A 13,779-nucleotide genomic window follows, 5' to 3' on the forward strand; every position below is an offset into this window, starting at 1 on the left:
GCTCCCTCTGACCCGGAAGCGGCCGCGCGGCTCCTTCCCCTCGGCGCTGCCGCCATGGTGAGAGCGGGGCCGGGCCCGGCGGCGGGAGGGTGCGGGACCCCCGGCACGGGGCTCTGGGGGGCGCGGAGGGGTGTGGGGGGGAAGCAGCTTGCCTCCCCCCTTCACCCCCCAGTGAGCCCCGACCTGGGGGTTGAGGCCGCGCCTCGCCTTGAGGCATTAAATGGCGTCTCCCCCCTTGGCAGAAGCCGATCCTGCTGCAGGGCCATGAGCGCTCCATCACGCAGATCAAGTACAACCGGGAGGGAGACCTGCTCTTCACCGTGGCCAAAGATCCCGTGAGTGCAGCGGGCCCTGCCTGCCTCCCCCTCCCCTTCCCCCGGGTGAAAACCAGCTCCTCCCGTGGTATCGACCGGCGTGTCGGCAGTCACGTTAATTAATCCCCCTGGTAAGAGGGGTGCTTGGTTGTTTTCTCTCAGATTGTCAACGTTTGGTATTCGGTGAACGGAGAGAGGCTTGGAACCTACAACGGCCACACAGGAGCTGTCTGGTGCGTGGATGCAGACTGTATCCTTTGAGTGCAGAAACCAGTTTGTCTGGCCCATATATTTTCTTTACAGTGACTCACTGGACCTGATTGCTCCCAACTGCTGTACTGTTTCCTCTCGAAGAGGAGCATAGGGGCGATAGAATGTGTTTTAACTCTTCTGCTGACTTTCCCCTACTCTATTTTTGGGGTATTTTTCTTCCCGGGCTGTTGCTTGGAGTGACACACACAGCATTGCCCTGTCTGCTCTCATCTGTGCATCATTGCTCTTGCAGCCGGTGGCCCTGGGAGCTCTGGGAAGGTGCCTGAGGTGCACAAGGTCTTCCGTCTCCGATGGGGGCAGCTGGTAGCAAGAGACAAAAATGTGCAAAGGTTGTGCTAATGCACAAGCTGGAGCCTTTTTCCTCAACATTTCAAGAGGAAAGTGGTGGGGTTTGTAACGGGAGCACCTGGGCTCCGTGTCTGTGCCAGAGTATTGCCGGTCCTGGAATGGATGTTGCCCAGTCTCTGTGTAATGCAGCTTTTTAATTTTGTGCTTAAATACTCTCTGGCTAGCTAGAGAGTAGCTTTTTGGGGCTGAAAACGTGCCGATGTTCCCTAACTGGTGGCCTAGGGGACACACGACATGTGCTCACCGGCTCTGCGGATAACAGCTGTCGGCTCTGGGACTGTGAAACAGGTAAGAGGCTTCTCTCCCCACGGAGCTGTGTTTGAGTTGCAGTTCTGCCCTGCCGTGAAGTCTACTCACTTTACTGCCCAAGAGCTTGCAGGTCACCAAACTTGCTCTCCAGCTTTTCCCGATGCTCTCATCCTCCCTCTGACCCTGCCCTTCAGCTGCCCGTTTTCATTAACCTTGCAATAAAACACCCGGTGAAGTGATGGTTTCTGCTCTGTGTTCAGGAAAGCAGCTCGCCCTGGTGAAGACCAGCTCAGCGGTGAGGACATGTGGCTTCGACTTTGGAGGAAACATCATCATGTTTTCCACAGACAAGCAGATGGGATATCAGTGTTTTGTGAGCTTCTTTGACCTCCGGGACCCCAGCCAGATCGGTGAGGAATCCAGGCCAGTGCCTGCACCGGGGAATAAAGGGAAGCGTTGATCCTGGAGCTGGTGCCACTGTGTCTGTCTGTCTGTCTCCTTCCTTCCTTCCTGCAGAGAACAACGAGCCTTACATGAAAATCCCCTGCAGTGACTCTAAAATCACAAGTGCTGTGTGGGGCCCTCTGGGAGAGTTTATTATCGCAGGACATGAGAGTGGAGAGCTGAACCAGTTCAGTGCCAAGGTCAGTCTCAGAAGGAACAGCATCTCCCTCGGGCAGCAGTGCCTGGGGAAGGATATCACAGTGTTCCTGTTGTGATCACGGGACAGAGTATGGGCTTTTTGGCTCAAACCAGCAGCCTCTTGGAAGAATAGATAAATAGGCAGCACCCCTGAGCCGGGCTGACATACCAATGTCCACCCCGCTGCTGACAGCGACATCTCCTAAATTCTTTTTAATGGGGAAGTTGTGTGTATGCTCCCTTCATCTGCCAGCACGCTGAAACTGCCTTCTTGCCCCTTCAGTCAGGGGAGCAGCTGTCAAACATCAAGGAGCACACCAAGCAAATCAACGATATTCAGACCTCCAGGGACATGACCATGTTCATCACTGCCTCCAAAGACAACACAGCCAAGGTGAGGCCTCCCATTGGAAATACAGTGGGCTGCTGATATTTGTTTGCAGGAGCTCCTTAGAAATTAATTTAAGTGGAAAGTCAAAGCTTAGTGGGAAAGTTTGGTGAGAAAGGGGAGATGCCACTGCATTAAATTAACAGCCAGCCATTGAAAACAAACATTGCCAAAATACACCTGCAGTTTTCTACCTCCAGCAGGTGGTAGAGGTGAGATTTCCCTTAGGCCGGTATTTTGGGATTCTGGGGAAACGTTTTTGGGATTTGGGTGCCCATGAGCAACTGTAGGGCTAACAACTGCCCAGGTGAGGCCTAGCAGCCAGATTTGTGTGAGTTAATTGTGCTGCCAGCCCTCTTGCAGAATAACTCTCTCCCTTTTTGCCTCCTAGCTATTTGATTGCACGACACTTGAGCATTTGAAGACGTTCCGGACGGAGCGACCGGTGAACTCTGCTGCACTCTCCCCCATTTTTGATCATGTAAGAATGAGCTCACTCATTGTAATAGTCTTACTGGGACCCCTGCGTTGTCCCAGGTAGCTGGAAGAGAGTCACCAGTCCAGCTAAAAATCATGGCTGTGGGATGGGTTTGGGGAACTCTGCTGCGGTCTGGTGTGGGGAACGTGGCTTTATGTCCTCTGATTTTCAAACGAGTGTGTCTGGGAGGCGGGAACTTCTCTGGGGCTGGAGTCAGGTTTGTGGGGTCTGCTGGTTTAGGAGGAGGCTTCCCCAAGGCCTGGGCTGTTTCCTCTCCCCACAGAGGGCGTGGAATAAGCAGCGCTGAAGTGTTGCGGCTTCTCTTCTTTGCAGGTCGTGCTTGGTGGTGGGCAGGAGGCCATGGATGTGACCACGACCTCCACCAGGATTGGCAAATTTGAGGCCAGGTTGGTCCTTCTCCTCTGGCAGTCCTCACCTGGAGGACTCCTGACAGCCCAGGGGTGCTGTTCCCAGAGCAGCTTTCTCCTGGCAGTGTTGGAGAAATCACTAAATTTGCAGAGCTCTTTTGAGGAAACCCTGATTGCATCTCTAACCAGGCTCCTGACTTCTTCTGATAATTTAAATCTTCTTTCTCCCAGGTTCTTCCACTTGGCTTTTGAAGAAGAGTTTGGCAGAGTGAAGGGTCACTTTGGTCCGATAAATAGCGTTGCTTTTCACCCTGACGGGAAGAGGTGAGGATCTCTGTCGGTCTTGCAGCGTGGCCCAGTCGAGCCTAGCCCACCTTTTGGTTCAGATATGGCTGGGCTCACAGGAGCTCTGCAGTGGGAGTGGAGACAGCACCTTCCAAATTCTCCTGTTCCAGCCCTGCTGCCTCCCCCCAGGCTGGCCGGGGGCTTCACTTATGCCCTGCTGCACATTTCGGCTGCATCACTGATACTGTTTTTTTGTCTTGTGACTCCTTTATTGGTTTCTGAAGGGGGTTGTGAGAACAGACTTCACCACTGTTCAGTATAAACTTAGAGGCAGTGAGTTCCTGACAACATTGGTGACTTTATCTTGTCTTTCCTCCCCTACAGTTACAGCAGCGGGGGTGAGGACGGCTACGTTCGCATCCATTACTTCGATCCCCAGTACTTTGAGTTTGAATTTGAAGCTTAAAGGAGGACTTCCTCTCTTCTCCTCTTCTCTTTCCTTCTCCAACCCATTGCCCAGTCCATCTGCTCCTGCACAGAACTGTCGTAAGGCCTGAAGTTAGTCTGCTCCGCAGGAGGCAGTGGGAAGCAGTTAGCAGCAAATTCAGGGGCTTTGTGACAGTGGGGAAGTAGAAACCCAACCGGCTCAAAAGGGCAGGACTGGCTTTCCTGGGAGGTAGGGTGAAGGCAGGGGAGGGAGGTGGGTTGGCTGCCTGCCTGCCCCTGGTGATGCTAGCTTCCTGCCCTGCTGGGTGTATTTATACATAGAGGAGAAAAAAAAAAAATCATCAGGAAATAAATAGAAATCTTTTATAAACACAAGGAAAAGCGCTGCTGTGGGGTGGTTGTTTGGTTTTTGGGTTGGTTTGGGGTTTTTTTTGTTTCTGTTTTTTTTTTGTTTCTTTTTGCCTGGAACAATTCTCCTGAGCGATTTGCTTTCCCGGCTCTGTTGGCGGTGCAGTGCTCCCCACCCGGTGCAGTGCTCCCCACCCGTGGGCAGCCAGCAGCGCTGTTACTCCTGGGGCCTCTGTCCACCCCGGGTTAACCCTTTCCCAGGGAGGAGCTGCAACTCTGGGTCAGGTCCGGCCCTGAAGTGTGAACAGGCTGGAAGTGCAGCAGCCAGTCATTGTTTTCCAGATGACAACGCACGCGCCCAGTTCTAGTGCTTTGTTTATTTGTTGGACTGACCCCAAGCCAACTTTCCTCATGGAACAGTTATTTCCTGCGCTAGGACGCTTGTGTTGCAAATCCTCATCCTTCCAGCCCCCTCGCCCTGGGCCTGCCTGGCTGGAGGGGTGGTTTGTATCTTTTTCCTTCCTCAAAACTGGGTTCAAGGGCAGATTTTCCGGGCTGGCTCCCAGCTCGAAGCGACTGATGCAACACTCAGACTGGAGCCAGCGTGCCCTTAGTGCAGAGGGTTTAGTGTGCTCTGCTGCTTAGATTTTGCTGTGCTGACTGGGCAGGGGCTGTGAGCCAGGCAGGCTGTGGTGGGAGCTGCTGGGGGGCACATAGACCCCCTCTGCTGCCCTTCTGCTCCGCCGGCGGTCCAGGTGGGAGAGCGGGAAGGAGCCCCGCTTGCGAGGGAGCCGGGCTGCTCCTGCCCCCATGTAAGAGCGGAAAAGCAGGCGTGGGCTGCGAGAGAGAGCACTTTACTGAAAGAAGCTCAGTCTGCCCAGCCCGGAGGCTGCGTAAGGGAGTCTGTCCCCCCCCATCCCAGAGCCGTCCTCCAGGCTCCGCGAAGCCTGTGTCCCGCACAGCGCTTCCCACCAAAAGCTGCAGCGTTGCCTCGGCCCCGCAGCCCGCGGGGACCGAATCGCCCACGCTGCTGTTCATCTTTCATTCTCGGGCTGGGCAGCGGGGTCAGAGAGGGACTGGCTCAGCCTGTTCCCTGCGCTGGCCTTGACGGGGGGGGTTGTCACTCTCTACTAACCGCTGGATCTCTGCCCAGGCCTCGTCCAGGTACTGGGACGAGCGGATCCATCGGAAGAATAAACCTAGGGGAGGAGAGGGGCTGTGTGTTATTTCAACCATGCTGTAGCCCTGCTGAGAGAGGGAAAAGCAGAGCAGCTTTCCCTCACGCAGCCCAGCCCGGAGCTGAAGCTGGGCTTGAAGAGCACTGGACTTGGCTTACCCTGCCAGAGCTGGATGCTCTGGGGCTCGACGGAGGGCCAGATGACCAGGGCGTTGGGCGAGTAGAGAGGGTTCAGGTACTTCTTTTTCTCTGCAGGCTGGTTCAGCCAGGCCCAGAGGGAATGCGTGCTCTCCTTTACTTTACACAAGCACCTACGGGAGAGTTGAGATGCAGTTCAGTCCCTGCTGGGGATTGTGGGGCCGTGTTTGACCCAAGCTGGGCCCAGGAGGACTTTGGCTCTGCCCTATCCAGCAGCGGGAAGGCAGGGGCAGCCCTCCCTCCCTCCCCACTCGCCTCTCCTTCTCGTTGTTGCAGAGGAAGGTGCCGTAGGCAGAGGCGTAGGCGTTGTCAAAGAGGATGAGGAGGAGGCGCTCGCTGAACTCCAGGGAGAAGGGGAACTGGCGGCTCAGCTGCCACACGCAGTCGAGGAAGAGGAGGAAGAGTGGTGCCTCCTGCTTCAGCCGGGCGTGGGAGTAGGCAGAGCGGGCACAGCGGAGGTGGAAGGGGTGGCCGGCCTGTGGGACCCCCCAGGGGGGAAAACGGGGGTGAAGGGGAGTGGGGGGGTACCCAGCCAGGCTGGGGTCTCCGGCCCCATGGGGACTGCTGGTCTCACCTCGATCCACTCCCGCTCCAGCAGCCCCTGGAATCCCACCAGCGTGCGGCAGGACGGGTCCAAGATCACCTGGGCCAGCGCTGTCACCAACAGGGTCGTGTCCGTCCCCTCCGCCCCGTGCACCAGCACGCTGGCCTCCTCCCTGCGGGCAAGCGCGGGCGGTCGGAGCGATGCCGCCTGTGCCCGCGAGCCCGGGGTTGATGCCCGAGGTTTGTGCCACGCAGAGAACTTTGTAAAGGAGAGGCGGGGGAAAGCAGGGCAGCAGCCCCCCCCCCACTTACCTGTCCAGGCACTGTGCGGCCAGGCAGGCTGTGCTCAGGGCTGCTTTGACGTGGCTCAGCCAGCGGCAGCTCTCCAGCCGGCTCAGCCAGCGGTCCATGTTGATCGAGGGGTCGTTACAGGCTTCTACCAGCTTAATAAAGCTCTCCTGCAGCGGGCGGCCTCTGGGAGGGGGGGAAAGTGGTAGCAGGAGCTTGGTGAGTCGTTTTTTAGGGGAGGCTGGAATCTCCACACCAGTGCCGTGAGAGCACCAGGCCTCAGCCCAGCCCCTCACCTCTCCAGAGGCCGGTGCAGCCTCCTCCAGTGCGGGTAGGAGGATTTGGGCTCTGTGCCCCCCCCGGTCATCCGAGCCTGCTTCGCCGCCTGGGCCGACCGCGTGTCGATGATGAAGCCCCGTTCCCCCTCGTTCAGGACGGTCCCCAGCAGCATCTCGTCCTCGCGGCAGCGCTTTCGGTTGGGGCCCGTCAGCGGCTGGCTGCTGCGGAGCATCGCCTGCGGGGTGAGGGGCGGGGGGGCACAGGGGGAACCCCAACAGCATGGCAGTGGTGGTGGTGGGGGCCTTCAAGCTACCTTCACCCAAGGGCTGGCAGCGAGGGGACGAGGGGCAGGACGGGGAGCTGGACTCACGGTGCCGTTCTTGGGGTGGTAATAGCTGAGGATGGGAAATCGCCCGCCCTGCCGGAAACGGGCAGCCTTCCGCAGGGCGTCATCGTCCACCGCCGCCGGCACGATGACGGCAGGAGGGTACGTGGGGCAGGTGGTGAAATCCCGGTTCACGTCGCTCAGCCGCCACCGGCTCGTCTGGGGGAGACGCGGCGTGGGGGGGCTGCCTTGGGTGCTTCCCCCTCCCTGCTCCCGGCCCAGCCAGGCATCTCCCTTCCAGGCTCACCTGCGAGGCGATCTGTTGGAAGTACTGTTCGAGGGGGAAAAGGTGCCATCCTTCCTCGAGCTTCAGGCTCTGGGGTCTGTAGAAGAACGGGTACATCATCATCACGGAGTCCACCGAGGAGAGGGCCTGGAGCAGGAGCAAAGGTGGAGCTGGTCACGGGCTGGGGGTGCGGACCTGAGCCCCCACCGCATCCCCCCGGGCAAATCCCATCCCTGTCCCCCACTCCTGGCCTTGTCCCAGCCGCAAGCGAGGGCTGGGCAGGCAGGCGCTGGCACCACCAGCCCCGCGGGCACCCTGTGCCAACGCTGTCCCGGAGCTGAGTGTTTACCCATGTTAATGACAGCCCAAAAGCAAACACTACAGGCGGGCGCTTTCTCCTGCCAACCTTTGCAGCCCGGGCCAGGCTCTCTGGCTGCCCGGGAGCTCACCTCGATGGAGCTGGCGATGTTGAGACACTCCTCCATGCCCGGGATCTCCAGCTGCAGCACCTTCAGGTCTTTGCACCGGAGCGTAATTGTGCCAGAGGAGCTGGCGAGCCTGGGGGAGGCAGGAGGAGGGTCAGGGCTGGCTGTAGGTCCGTGCACGCAGACAGACAGACAGACAGACAGACACACAGCAGTGCTGAGCTGCCCTCTCCCCGCGGGGAGAGCCGAGCGGGGCAAAGCGGGAGGGCTGTGCCGGTGGGGGTGCCGAATCGCTGGCTATCATCTGGCACTGGTGCAGCGCCTGTTTGAAGCCGGGATTTCCACCGCCGCCGTGGTTAGCACAAAGCCGGGCGGGTTAGCAGGGCCGAGAGAGCGTTAAAAGCCAAACCTGGTGTCTCGTGGGGAGCCGTTAGTCCGGGGGGGCTGGTACCAGCCTAAATTCTGCACTCTGAGGCACAGAGGAGAAGAAGAGGTCAATGCTCGGCGCTGCGAGCATCCCCCGGGGCAGACCGTGGGGAAGAGGAGGGACAAGGCTCCGTGGGGCAGCCGTGGGCGCCGGGAGAGCAGCGGGGAACCTCCTCCAGCTAAGGTAGGGGTGACGCTGCTAAAAGGGAGAGCGGGGCCGGCCGTGGGGGAGAGCGACCCACCTCTTCTCCACGGCGTCCACGTTGCGGATGAGCAGCCAGAGCTCCACGGTGCCGGGCTGGCCGTCCCCCCCGGGGCAGGAGGAGAGGAGCAGATGGTGGCTGGTGATGCACAGGGTGCCCTTCACCGCCGGCAGCCCCGCGCACGACAGCAGCACGCTCTCCACCGTCGCCGTTTTGATCAGCTCAGAGAACTCCATGGCGGGGGCGGCAGCCGCTGAGCCCCGGCGCAGCCTGAGCAGGGACCTGCCGCGGGGCTGGAGGGAGAAAGGGGAAATCCTGCAGCGGCACGGCCCAGCCTGGAAACCCTGTCTTCCCTCTGCGTCACGCTGGGCCCTATAGCCTCACCCCCCCTCTTCATGTTTACATTGTCACCTATAGCATATGGAGCTTCCTCGCTGCAAAATGCAGGGGAGTGTGACATTTCCTCCTCCGGCAATGCTGTCACTGCAGATGGGGAAACTGAGGCACGGTGGGCTGAGCCAGCTCCAGGCTCTGCGGCAGCAGCACCCAGACCCCAAGCCAGGGACCCCGCGCCCGGTGCTGCGGGGAGAGGGGGGGCGGTTTGGGTGGCTGGTGAAAACGCAACTGCTGCCTTGCTCTGGGTCCTTTCCCGCCTGCGGTGGGGCTGCATCGACCGCTGCCAGACCCCCAGCACCGGCCTCACCCCAACTCCCACGGCCCCACGCGCTCTGCCTGCACCCACAGCCACCCCCGGGGCCCCGGGGATGGAGCAGCAGCTGCTGCCAAGTGCCCTGGGTGAGGAGGAGGAGGGTGAGCAGCGGGCAGCGCTGACTGCTCTGGCCGCCCCTGTGCTTACCTGCTCGGGCTCGGTGGCAGGTGGGGACCTCGGGGTGCAAGTGGGGGTCTTGGGGTGCAAGTGGGGATCTCGGGGTGCAAGCGCGGAACTGTTGGGTATAAGCAAGGGACCTCAGCGCATGAGCAGGGATCTCGGGGTGCAAGCAGGGGACCTCGGGGCGCAAGCAAGAATCTCAGGGTGCAAGTGGGAGACGGCGGGGTGCACCAGGGATCCTGGGGGTGCAAACAGGGAACCGTTGGGCACAAGCGGGGGGATCGCGGGGTGCAAGCAGGGACCCAGGGGTGCAAGCGGGGCAGCTCAGGGCGCAAGAGGGGGGAGGTTGGGGTGCAAGGAGGAGGGCGGGCGATGCCCTGCGGAGCCGGGCCATGCCGGCGGGGACGGCGGCTCCGCGCAGGGCTCCGCGCCCGGCGGATGTCGGGTTTAAGGTGGCCCGGCCCCGGGGCGGCTCCGCCGGCGGGCCCGGCGCTCCGCACCCCGGGGTGCGGGGATTCCCGGGGTGTGGGGGGGTGTGTGTGGGGGGGGGGGGCACGGCGTGGGGTGCGAGAGCGAGGGGGACACGCATGAACTCGTGGGGAGGGACACGCGAATGGACACCGAGCTCGCAGCGCTGCACGCAGGGTCTTTGGGGACGATTCCGGGGGGAGTGGGGAGGTGGGGGGGGGAGGGCCGGACGGGACGGGGGGTGGCCGTGCCCGGGGCAGGCGTTATCCGTGGGGTGCAGGCGAGAACCGCAACCCACAGCCGGGGGTTGCGGGGGGGGGAAGCGGCCGGATCCTGACCCGGTTCCACCTTAACGGCCCGGCCGGGATGCGGGACCCCGGCTGCCCCCCGGCTCCTCGCCCCGTGTCCCCCCCCGCAGCCCCCCCGGTTCTTTTTCCTTCCTTGGGCTTTTTTTTTTTTTTTTTTTTTTTGCCCTCCCCGACCCCGGCCGTGTGTGGGTGACGGCGGCTGCGCCCGGGGATAAATCATCCCCGCCTCTCCTTGCCAGTAAGTCCCAGTGAAGGCTTCCTCCCGCGGAACTGGGAGTCTCCTCCCAGCTGGAGACAATAATGCTAAAAAAGAAAAGAAAAGGAAAAAAAAAATATCAAAGAACAAAACAACAAAATAGTCACCGAACAAAACCAAAAAAACCCCTCCTTTGCACTCTTCTGGATAAGGAAATTTCCTGCCCGCTGGAATTGTCCTCAGCGTCCCCAACCTTTATTGTTCTGGGGGGTGAATAAATAGCTGGGACTCGGGTGCAGCTGTGGGGAGTGGGTGGGGGTTGTGGGTAGGGTGCTGTTTATCTTGTGGGTGCAGCGGTTCTGTTTGCAGGGGGGGTGTGTGTGTTTTAGGGGAGGGGGGAGAGGTTACCCAAGGGGTTTGGGGGGGATCCAGCCAACCATGCCTTTGGGTGAGTTGAAGTTCAAGGAGCTGGGTGAAGAGGAGCCCACCTGGGAGGAGGTGAGCCTGGCCAGCGTGAAGGCGCTGACGGCCAAGCTGAAGCTGCAGACACGGAGACCTTCCTACCTGGAGTGGGAAGCCCGACTACGGGGGCAGCCCTGGTGCAGTCGGACCCCCGGGGGGGGCCAAGGGGCAGAGCAGGGCCCTGGGCACCGGGAGGATGAGGAGGAGTGGGACGGTGGCGTCTGTGGCTTCGCCACCATGGAGGCAGCTCTGGAGTGGCTTAGGATGGAGCTGGTGAGTAGCGGTTGGTGGGATGGGGGGGGGGGGGGGGCACAAGGGCTGAGCCCCAAGGCGGGGATGGGGCCGTGGGGCTCCTCCGGACAGGGCGAGTGCTTTGCAGCCCGACCTCACGCAGCAGCGATGGGATGTCCCAGGGTCAGGGTGCTCCAGCTGCAGTGCAATGCTTTGCTCCTTTGCCCAGCATGCCACGGTGTATGTAGATTTTTTTATTTTTTTTGCAAGGCGTGCGTGGCTCTGCGGTGCCGCAGCTCTGCCCCTGTCCCCTGTGCAGCAACGGGGGTCACTTCTCTGCCAGGGTCTGTGCTTGTCACCCCCTCCTGCCTGCTCTGCGGGTGGCACGGCTGCAGTGGGCTGCACTGGGGTGGCACAGCCGTGGTGGCTTTCACGGGGGGGGGGGCACGGACAGCAACAACCCCGCCACGAGCACCTGAGCTGACCCTGGGCTGTGACCCCAGCACAGACCTTGTGCAGACCCCGGGACTGGGCGCGTGGGCTCTGTGCTCACCCCAGGGCCACGTGTGCACGTGGTCCCCAGTGGGTTTGCGCCCTGGCCGGGCCCCAGCTGGGCCACCCAGCATTCCCAGTGCCCAGGTAGCCAAACCGGTGGCCAATTCCCGCTCCAGCCCTGATGCCCGTCTCCCCGTGCAGCGGGAGATGCAGGCTGCAGACCAGCGCCTGGCGCAGCAGCTGATGCGCCTGCGGGCGCAGCTGCACCGGCTGAAGGTGGAGCAGGCCTGCCACCAGCACAAGGAGATGCTGGACGACGCTACCTTCGGCCTCGAGGGCTGCGAGGAAGACTCGGACCTGCTCTGCAACATCCCACCCAAGGCCGCCTTCCTGCTCTCCACGCCGCTCAAGCACATCGGCGTCACTCGCATGAACATCAACTCCCGACGGTTCTCCCTCTGCTGAGCACGGCAGGACCCCGCAGAGCGATGGGCACCCAGCCTGGACTGGAGCCTCGCCAGCACCCACGGGTGCATCCAGACCTGGTAGGGCTCCAGCATCCCTCCTAAAATGCCTCGGGGACTGCGGAGCTGCTGCCGGGGGGCGGGGGCGCGGGGCGCGGGGCTGAGCCCTGGTGCTGCCAGCCCTACCCCGGGGGACAATGCCACGCCATGGTGGCATGGGAAATGCCACTGACTCCATCAGGCACAGAGTGTTTTGGGGCACCCCGTGCCCTGTGCCTCAGAACAGTGGGGACAACCACAGTGGAAAATGTGGCAGCAGCCATTTGAGGAGGAAAAAAAGGAGGTGAAGACAAGAGCTGATGTGTTGCGTTTTTGATTTTTGTTTGGTTTGTTTTTTTTTTTTTTTTTTTCCTGTTTTTGCATGCACCCAGGCACCTGCCTGAACCTCCAGATGTGGCTCCTGGCCCTTCGTTGTGGGGGACATGGGGGTGGCAAGGGGGACTGCATTGCCATCACCCCTTCCCCAGCCACTCCCCAGGGATCTGGCTCACAGGGTGGGTGGCTTCTCACCAGTTTCAGCTGCAGGACAGTGGGACAGTGCCGTGCCAGAGAGACAGTGTCTCTGCTTCGGGGACCTGGTTGCCAGCGTCTCCCTGAATGCCCCTGGAAGCGAGTGGGTGCTGGGGCTGGAGCGCTGCATGAAAACACTCTTCACCAAACCAGCTGTGAATGGGGGGGGGGGTTGTTTTTGAGGCTTGAGGCCAGGAGGTGCTGGGGGCCGTGCTTGGGGTTTGGCAGCCCCCACGCCCCCATCCTGCCCCATCTTCGACCCCCAGTAGCGCTGTGCTGAGAGCAGGAGGGATCCTTGGGTTAGTGCCAGCCGGGGCTGGCAACGTTGTCCTTACTAGAGGGGTTTGCTTTTGGCTTTTTCCCTTCCTCTATTAACACCAAACCCTTTTTACAAAAGAAGTTGCCGCTTGAGGACGTGATTTTTCACAGAACTTTTTTGCAAGCACTGCCAAGGAAGCTATGGGATGACCCAGGGATAATTTTGGGGGCTGCTTCTCCTTCCCTGGGTAGCAGCAGGACACGGGGAGAGCCCAATGTGCACCCTGAGGCTGCGGCACGCCCCGGAGCCTGGCAGTGCTCCCCACCGCCCCTTCCCTGGGGCACCCCCGGCGTTGGCAAGCACAATGAGAAGGGGGCTGCGTGGCTTCCCCTGGGAAATATCCTTGCCAGGGTGGATGCTGTGTCTGGTGCTGCCTCTGCGGTGCCCCTCAAGCTGCTGCAGGCCCCCCCCCTCCCCGACACAGATGGGCTTCCTGCCCGTGCCTCCGCAGAGCAGCCGGCAGGTACCTGTGGCTTCATGTTTGATCGTAAAAGCCAAGACAATAGTGTTGTGGTTGCTCTGCTCTGAGCTGTCTCTAAAAACACAGGGCTGGCAGCCTGGCTGGGGCACAGTGCGTCTCCCCTTGGCTTCAGCCCCCATCACCGTGGCTCTCGGGGCTCCAGGGTCTGGGGTGACCTGGTAATGATGGTCAAAGTGGGGGGTGTGGGGTGCAGGATGAGTCCTGCAACCTGTGCGGGGTCTGACGGGGTCAGGGGCAGCTGGTGCACGGCACCATCAGCCTGCCTGGAGGGGGGACAGCACAGGGGACTGGGGGGCTCAGCTAGCCAGGACTGCCCGGGCAGTGGGTGACAATCCCCTGCTCATCGCTGGCCCCTCGCTGCACATCTCCCAGCCCACGGGACCCTGCTCCCCCACTGACTGAGGGGCTCAGCACCCCCTTGTCCACCCAGTCCCTGGGGCTCGGTAGCTGGGGACATGCAGAGCAGGGACCCTCCGTGCCGGGCATGGCAGGAAGCCATCGGGGTTTGTCACTAGCTCTTGCGGTTGTGCGCGAGCTGTGAACCAGCTTCTCTAGAGTTTGCTCATGAGGCAGGAAACCAGGGCAGGAGGTGAGCAAGAGCAGGCGGTGGGGAGCGCGCGCCCGCATGCGGGGGGCTCGGCTCTGCTCCCCAAAGGGTCGCCGCTC

At 61.0% G+C, this 13,779-nt stretch overlaps 3 protein-coding genes across 4 annotated transcripts; 2 read left to right on the top strand and 1 right to left on the bottom strand.

Moving 5' to 3' along the window:
* Nucleotides 1–2: 2 nt before the first annotated feature.
* EIF3I (eukaryotic translation initiation factor 3 subunit I) lies at nucleotides 3–4,167 on the top strand. Its single transcript, XM_033003213.2, has 11 exons — nucleotides 3–57; nucleotides 243–335; nucleotides 477–564; nucleotides 1,158–1,223; nucleotides 1,445–1,594; nucleotides 1,701–1,828; nucleotides 2,110–2,220; nucleotides 2,606–2,695; nucleotides 3,026–3,099; nucleotides 3,292–3,384; nucleotides 3,730–4,167. The coding sequence occupies exons 1-11, from the start codon at nucleotides 55–57 to the stop codon at nucleotides 3,809–3,811; spliced, it is 978 nt and encodes a 325-aa protein (XP_032859104.1). The 5' UTR covers nucleotides 3–54; the 3' UTR covers nucleotides 3,812–4,167.
* Nucleotides 4,168–4,209: 42 nt separating this feature from the next.
* LOC116964251 (myotubularin-related protein 9-like) lies at nucleotides 4,210–9,703 on the bottom strand. Of its 2 annotated transcripts, XM_033003209.2 has the most exons (12): nucleotides 9,147–9,703; nucleotides 8,330–8,583; nucleotides 8,071–8,130; nucleotides 7,686–7,794; nucleotides 7,258–7,383; nucleotides 6,996–7,169; nucleotides 6,643–6,860; nucleotides 6,371–6,532; nucleotides 6,090–6,231; nucleotides 5,771–5,991; nucleotides 5,477–5,628; nucleotides 4,210–5,339 (listed from the first exon to the last, which is right to left on the bottom strand). In XM_033003209.2, the coding sequence occupies exons 2-12, from the start codon at nucleotides 8,524–8,526 to the stop codon at nucleotides 5,206–5,208; spliced, it is 1,695 nt and encodes a 564-aa protein (XP_032859100.2). In that variant the 5' UTR covers nucleotides 8,527–8,583; nucleotides 9,147–9,703; the 3' UTR covers nucleotides 4,210–5,205. The 2 variants fall into 2 exon arrangements, with proteins under 2 accessions (XP_032859100.2, XP_032859102.2); XM_033003211.2 differs by lacking the exon at nucleotides 8,071–8,130.
* An 805-nt stretch (nucleotides 9,704–10,508) lies between these two features.
* FAM167B (family with sequence similarity 167 member B) lies at nucleotides 10,509–12,103 on the top strand. The gene is made up of 2 exons (XM_042793723.1): nucleotides 10,509–10,826; nucleotides 11,481–12,103. Exons 1-2 carry the CDS (start codon nucleotides 10,530–10,532, stop codon nucleotides 11,742–11,744), a joined length of 561 nt encoding a protein of 186 aa, XP_042649657.1. The 5' UTR covers nucleotides 10,509–10,529; the 3' UTR covers nucleotides 11,745–12,103.
* Nucleotides 12,104–13,779: the final 1,676 nt, after the last annotated feature.

Source organism: Tyto alba, unplaced genomic scaffold (assembly GCF_018691265.1).
Source record: "Tyto alba isolate M040663 unplaced genomic scaffold, T.alba_DEE_v4.0 Super-Scaffold_20, whole genome shotgun sequence".
NCBI lineage: Eukaryota > Metazoa > Chordata > Aves > Strigiformes > Tytonidae > Tyto > Tyto alba.

Excerpts from the sequence above, each read along its gene's own strand:
- EIF3I (XM_033003213.2), top strand. Across the intron at positions 565-1,157 it reads CTGGTGCGTGGATGCAGACT|GGGACACACGACATGTGCTC; the intron begins GTATCCTTTGAG and ends CTGGTGGCCTAG. Across the intron at positions 3,385-3,729 it reads TTTCACCCTGACGGGAAGAG|TTACAGCAGCGGGGGTGAGG; the intron begins GTGAGGATCTCT and ends CCTCCCCTACAG.
- LOC116964251 (XM_033003209.2), bottom strand. The coding sequence starts at position 8,526 with ATGGAGTTCTCTGAGCTGATCAAAACGGCGACGGTGGAGAGCGTGCTG. Across the intron at positions 6,861-6,995 it reads ACCACCCCAAGAACGGCACC|GCGATGCTCCGCAGCAGCCA; the intron begins GTGAGTCCAGCT and ends CTCACCCCGCAG. Across the intron at positions 5,992-6,089 it reads TGGAGCGGGAGTGGATCGAG|GCCGGCCACCCCTTCCACCT; the intron begins GTGAGACCAGCA and ends GGGGTCCCACAG.
- FAM167B (XM_042793723.1), top strand. The coding sequence starts at position 10,530 with ATGCCTTTGGGTGAGTTGAAGTTCAAGGAGCTGGGTGAAGAGGAGCCC. Across the intron at positions 10,827-11,480 it reads AGTGGCTTAGGATGGAGCTG|CGGGAGATGCAGGCTGCAGA; the intron begins GTGAGTAGCGGT and ends CTCCCCGTGCAG.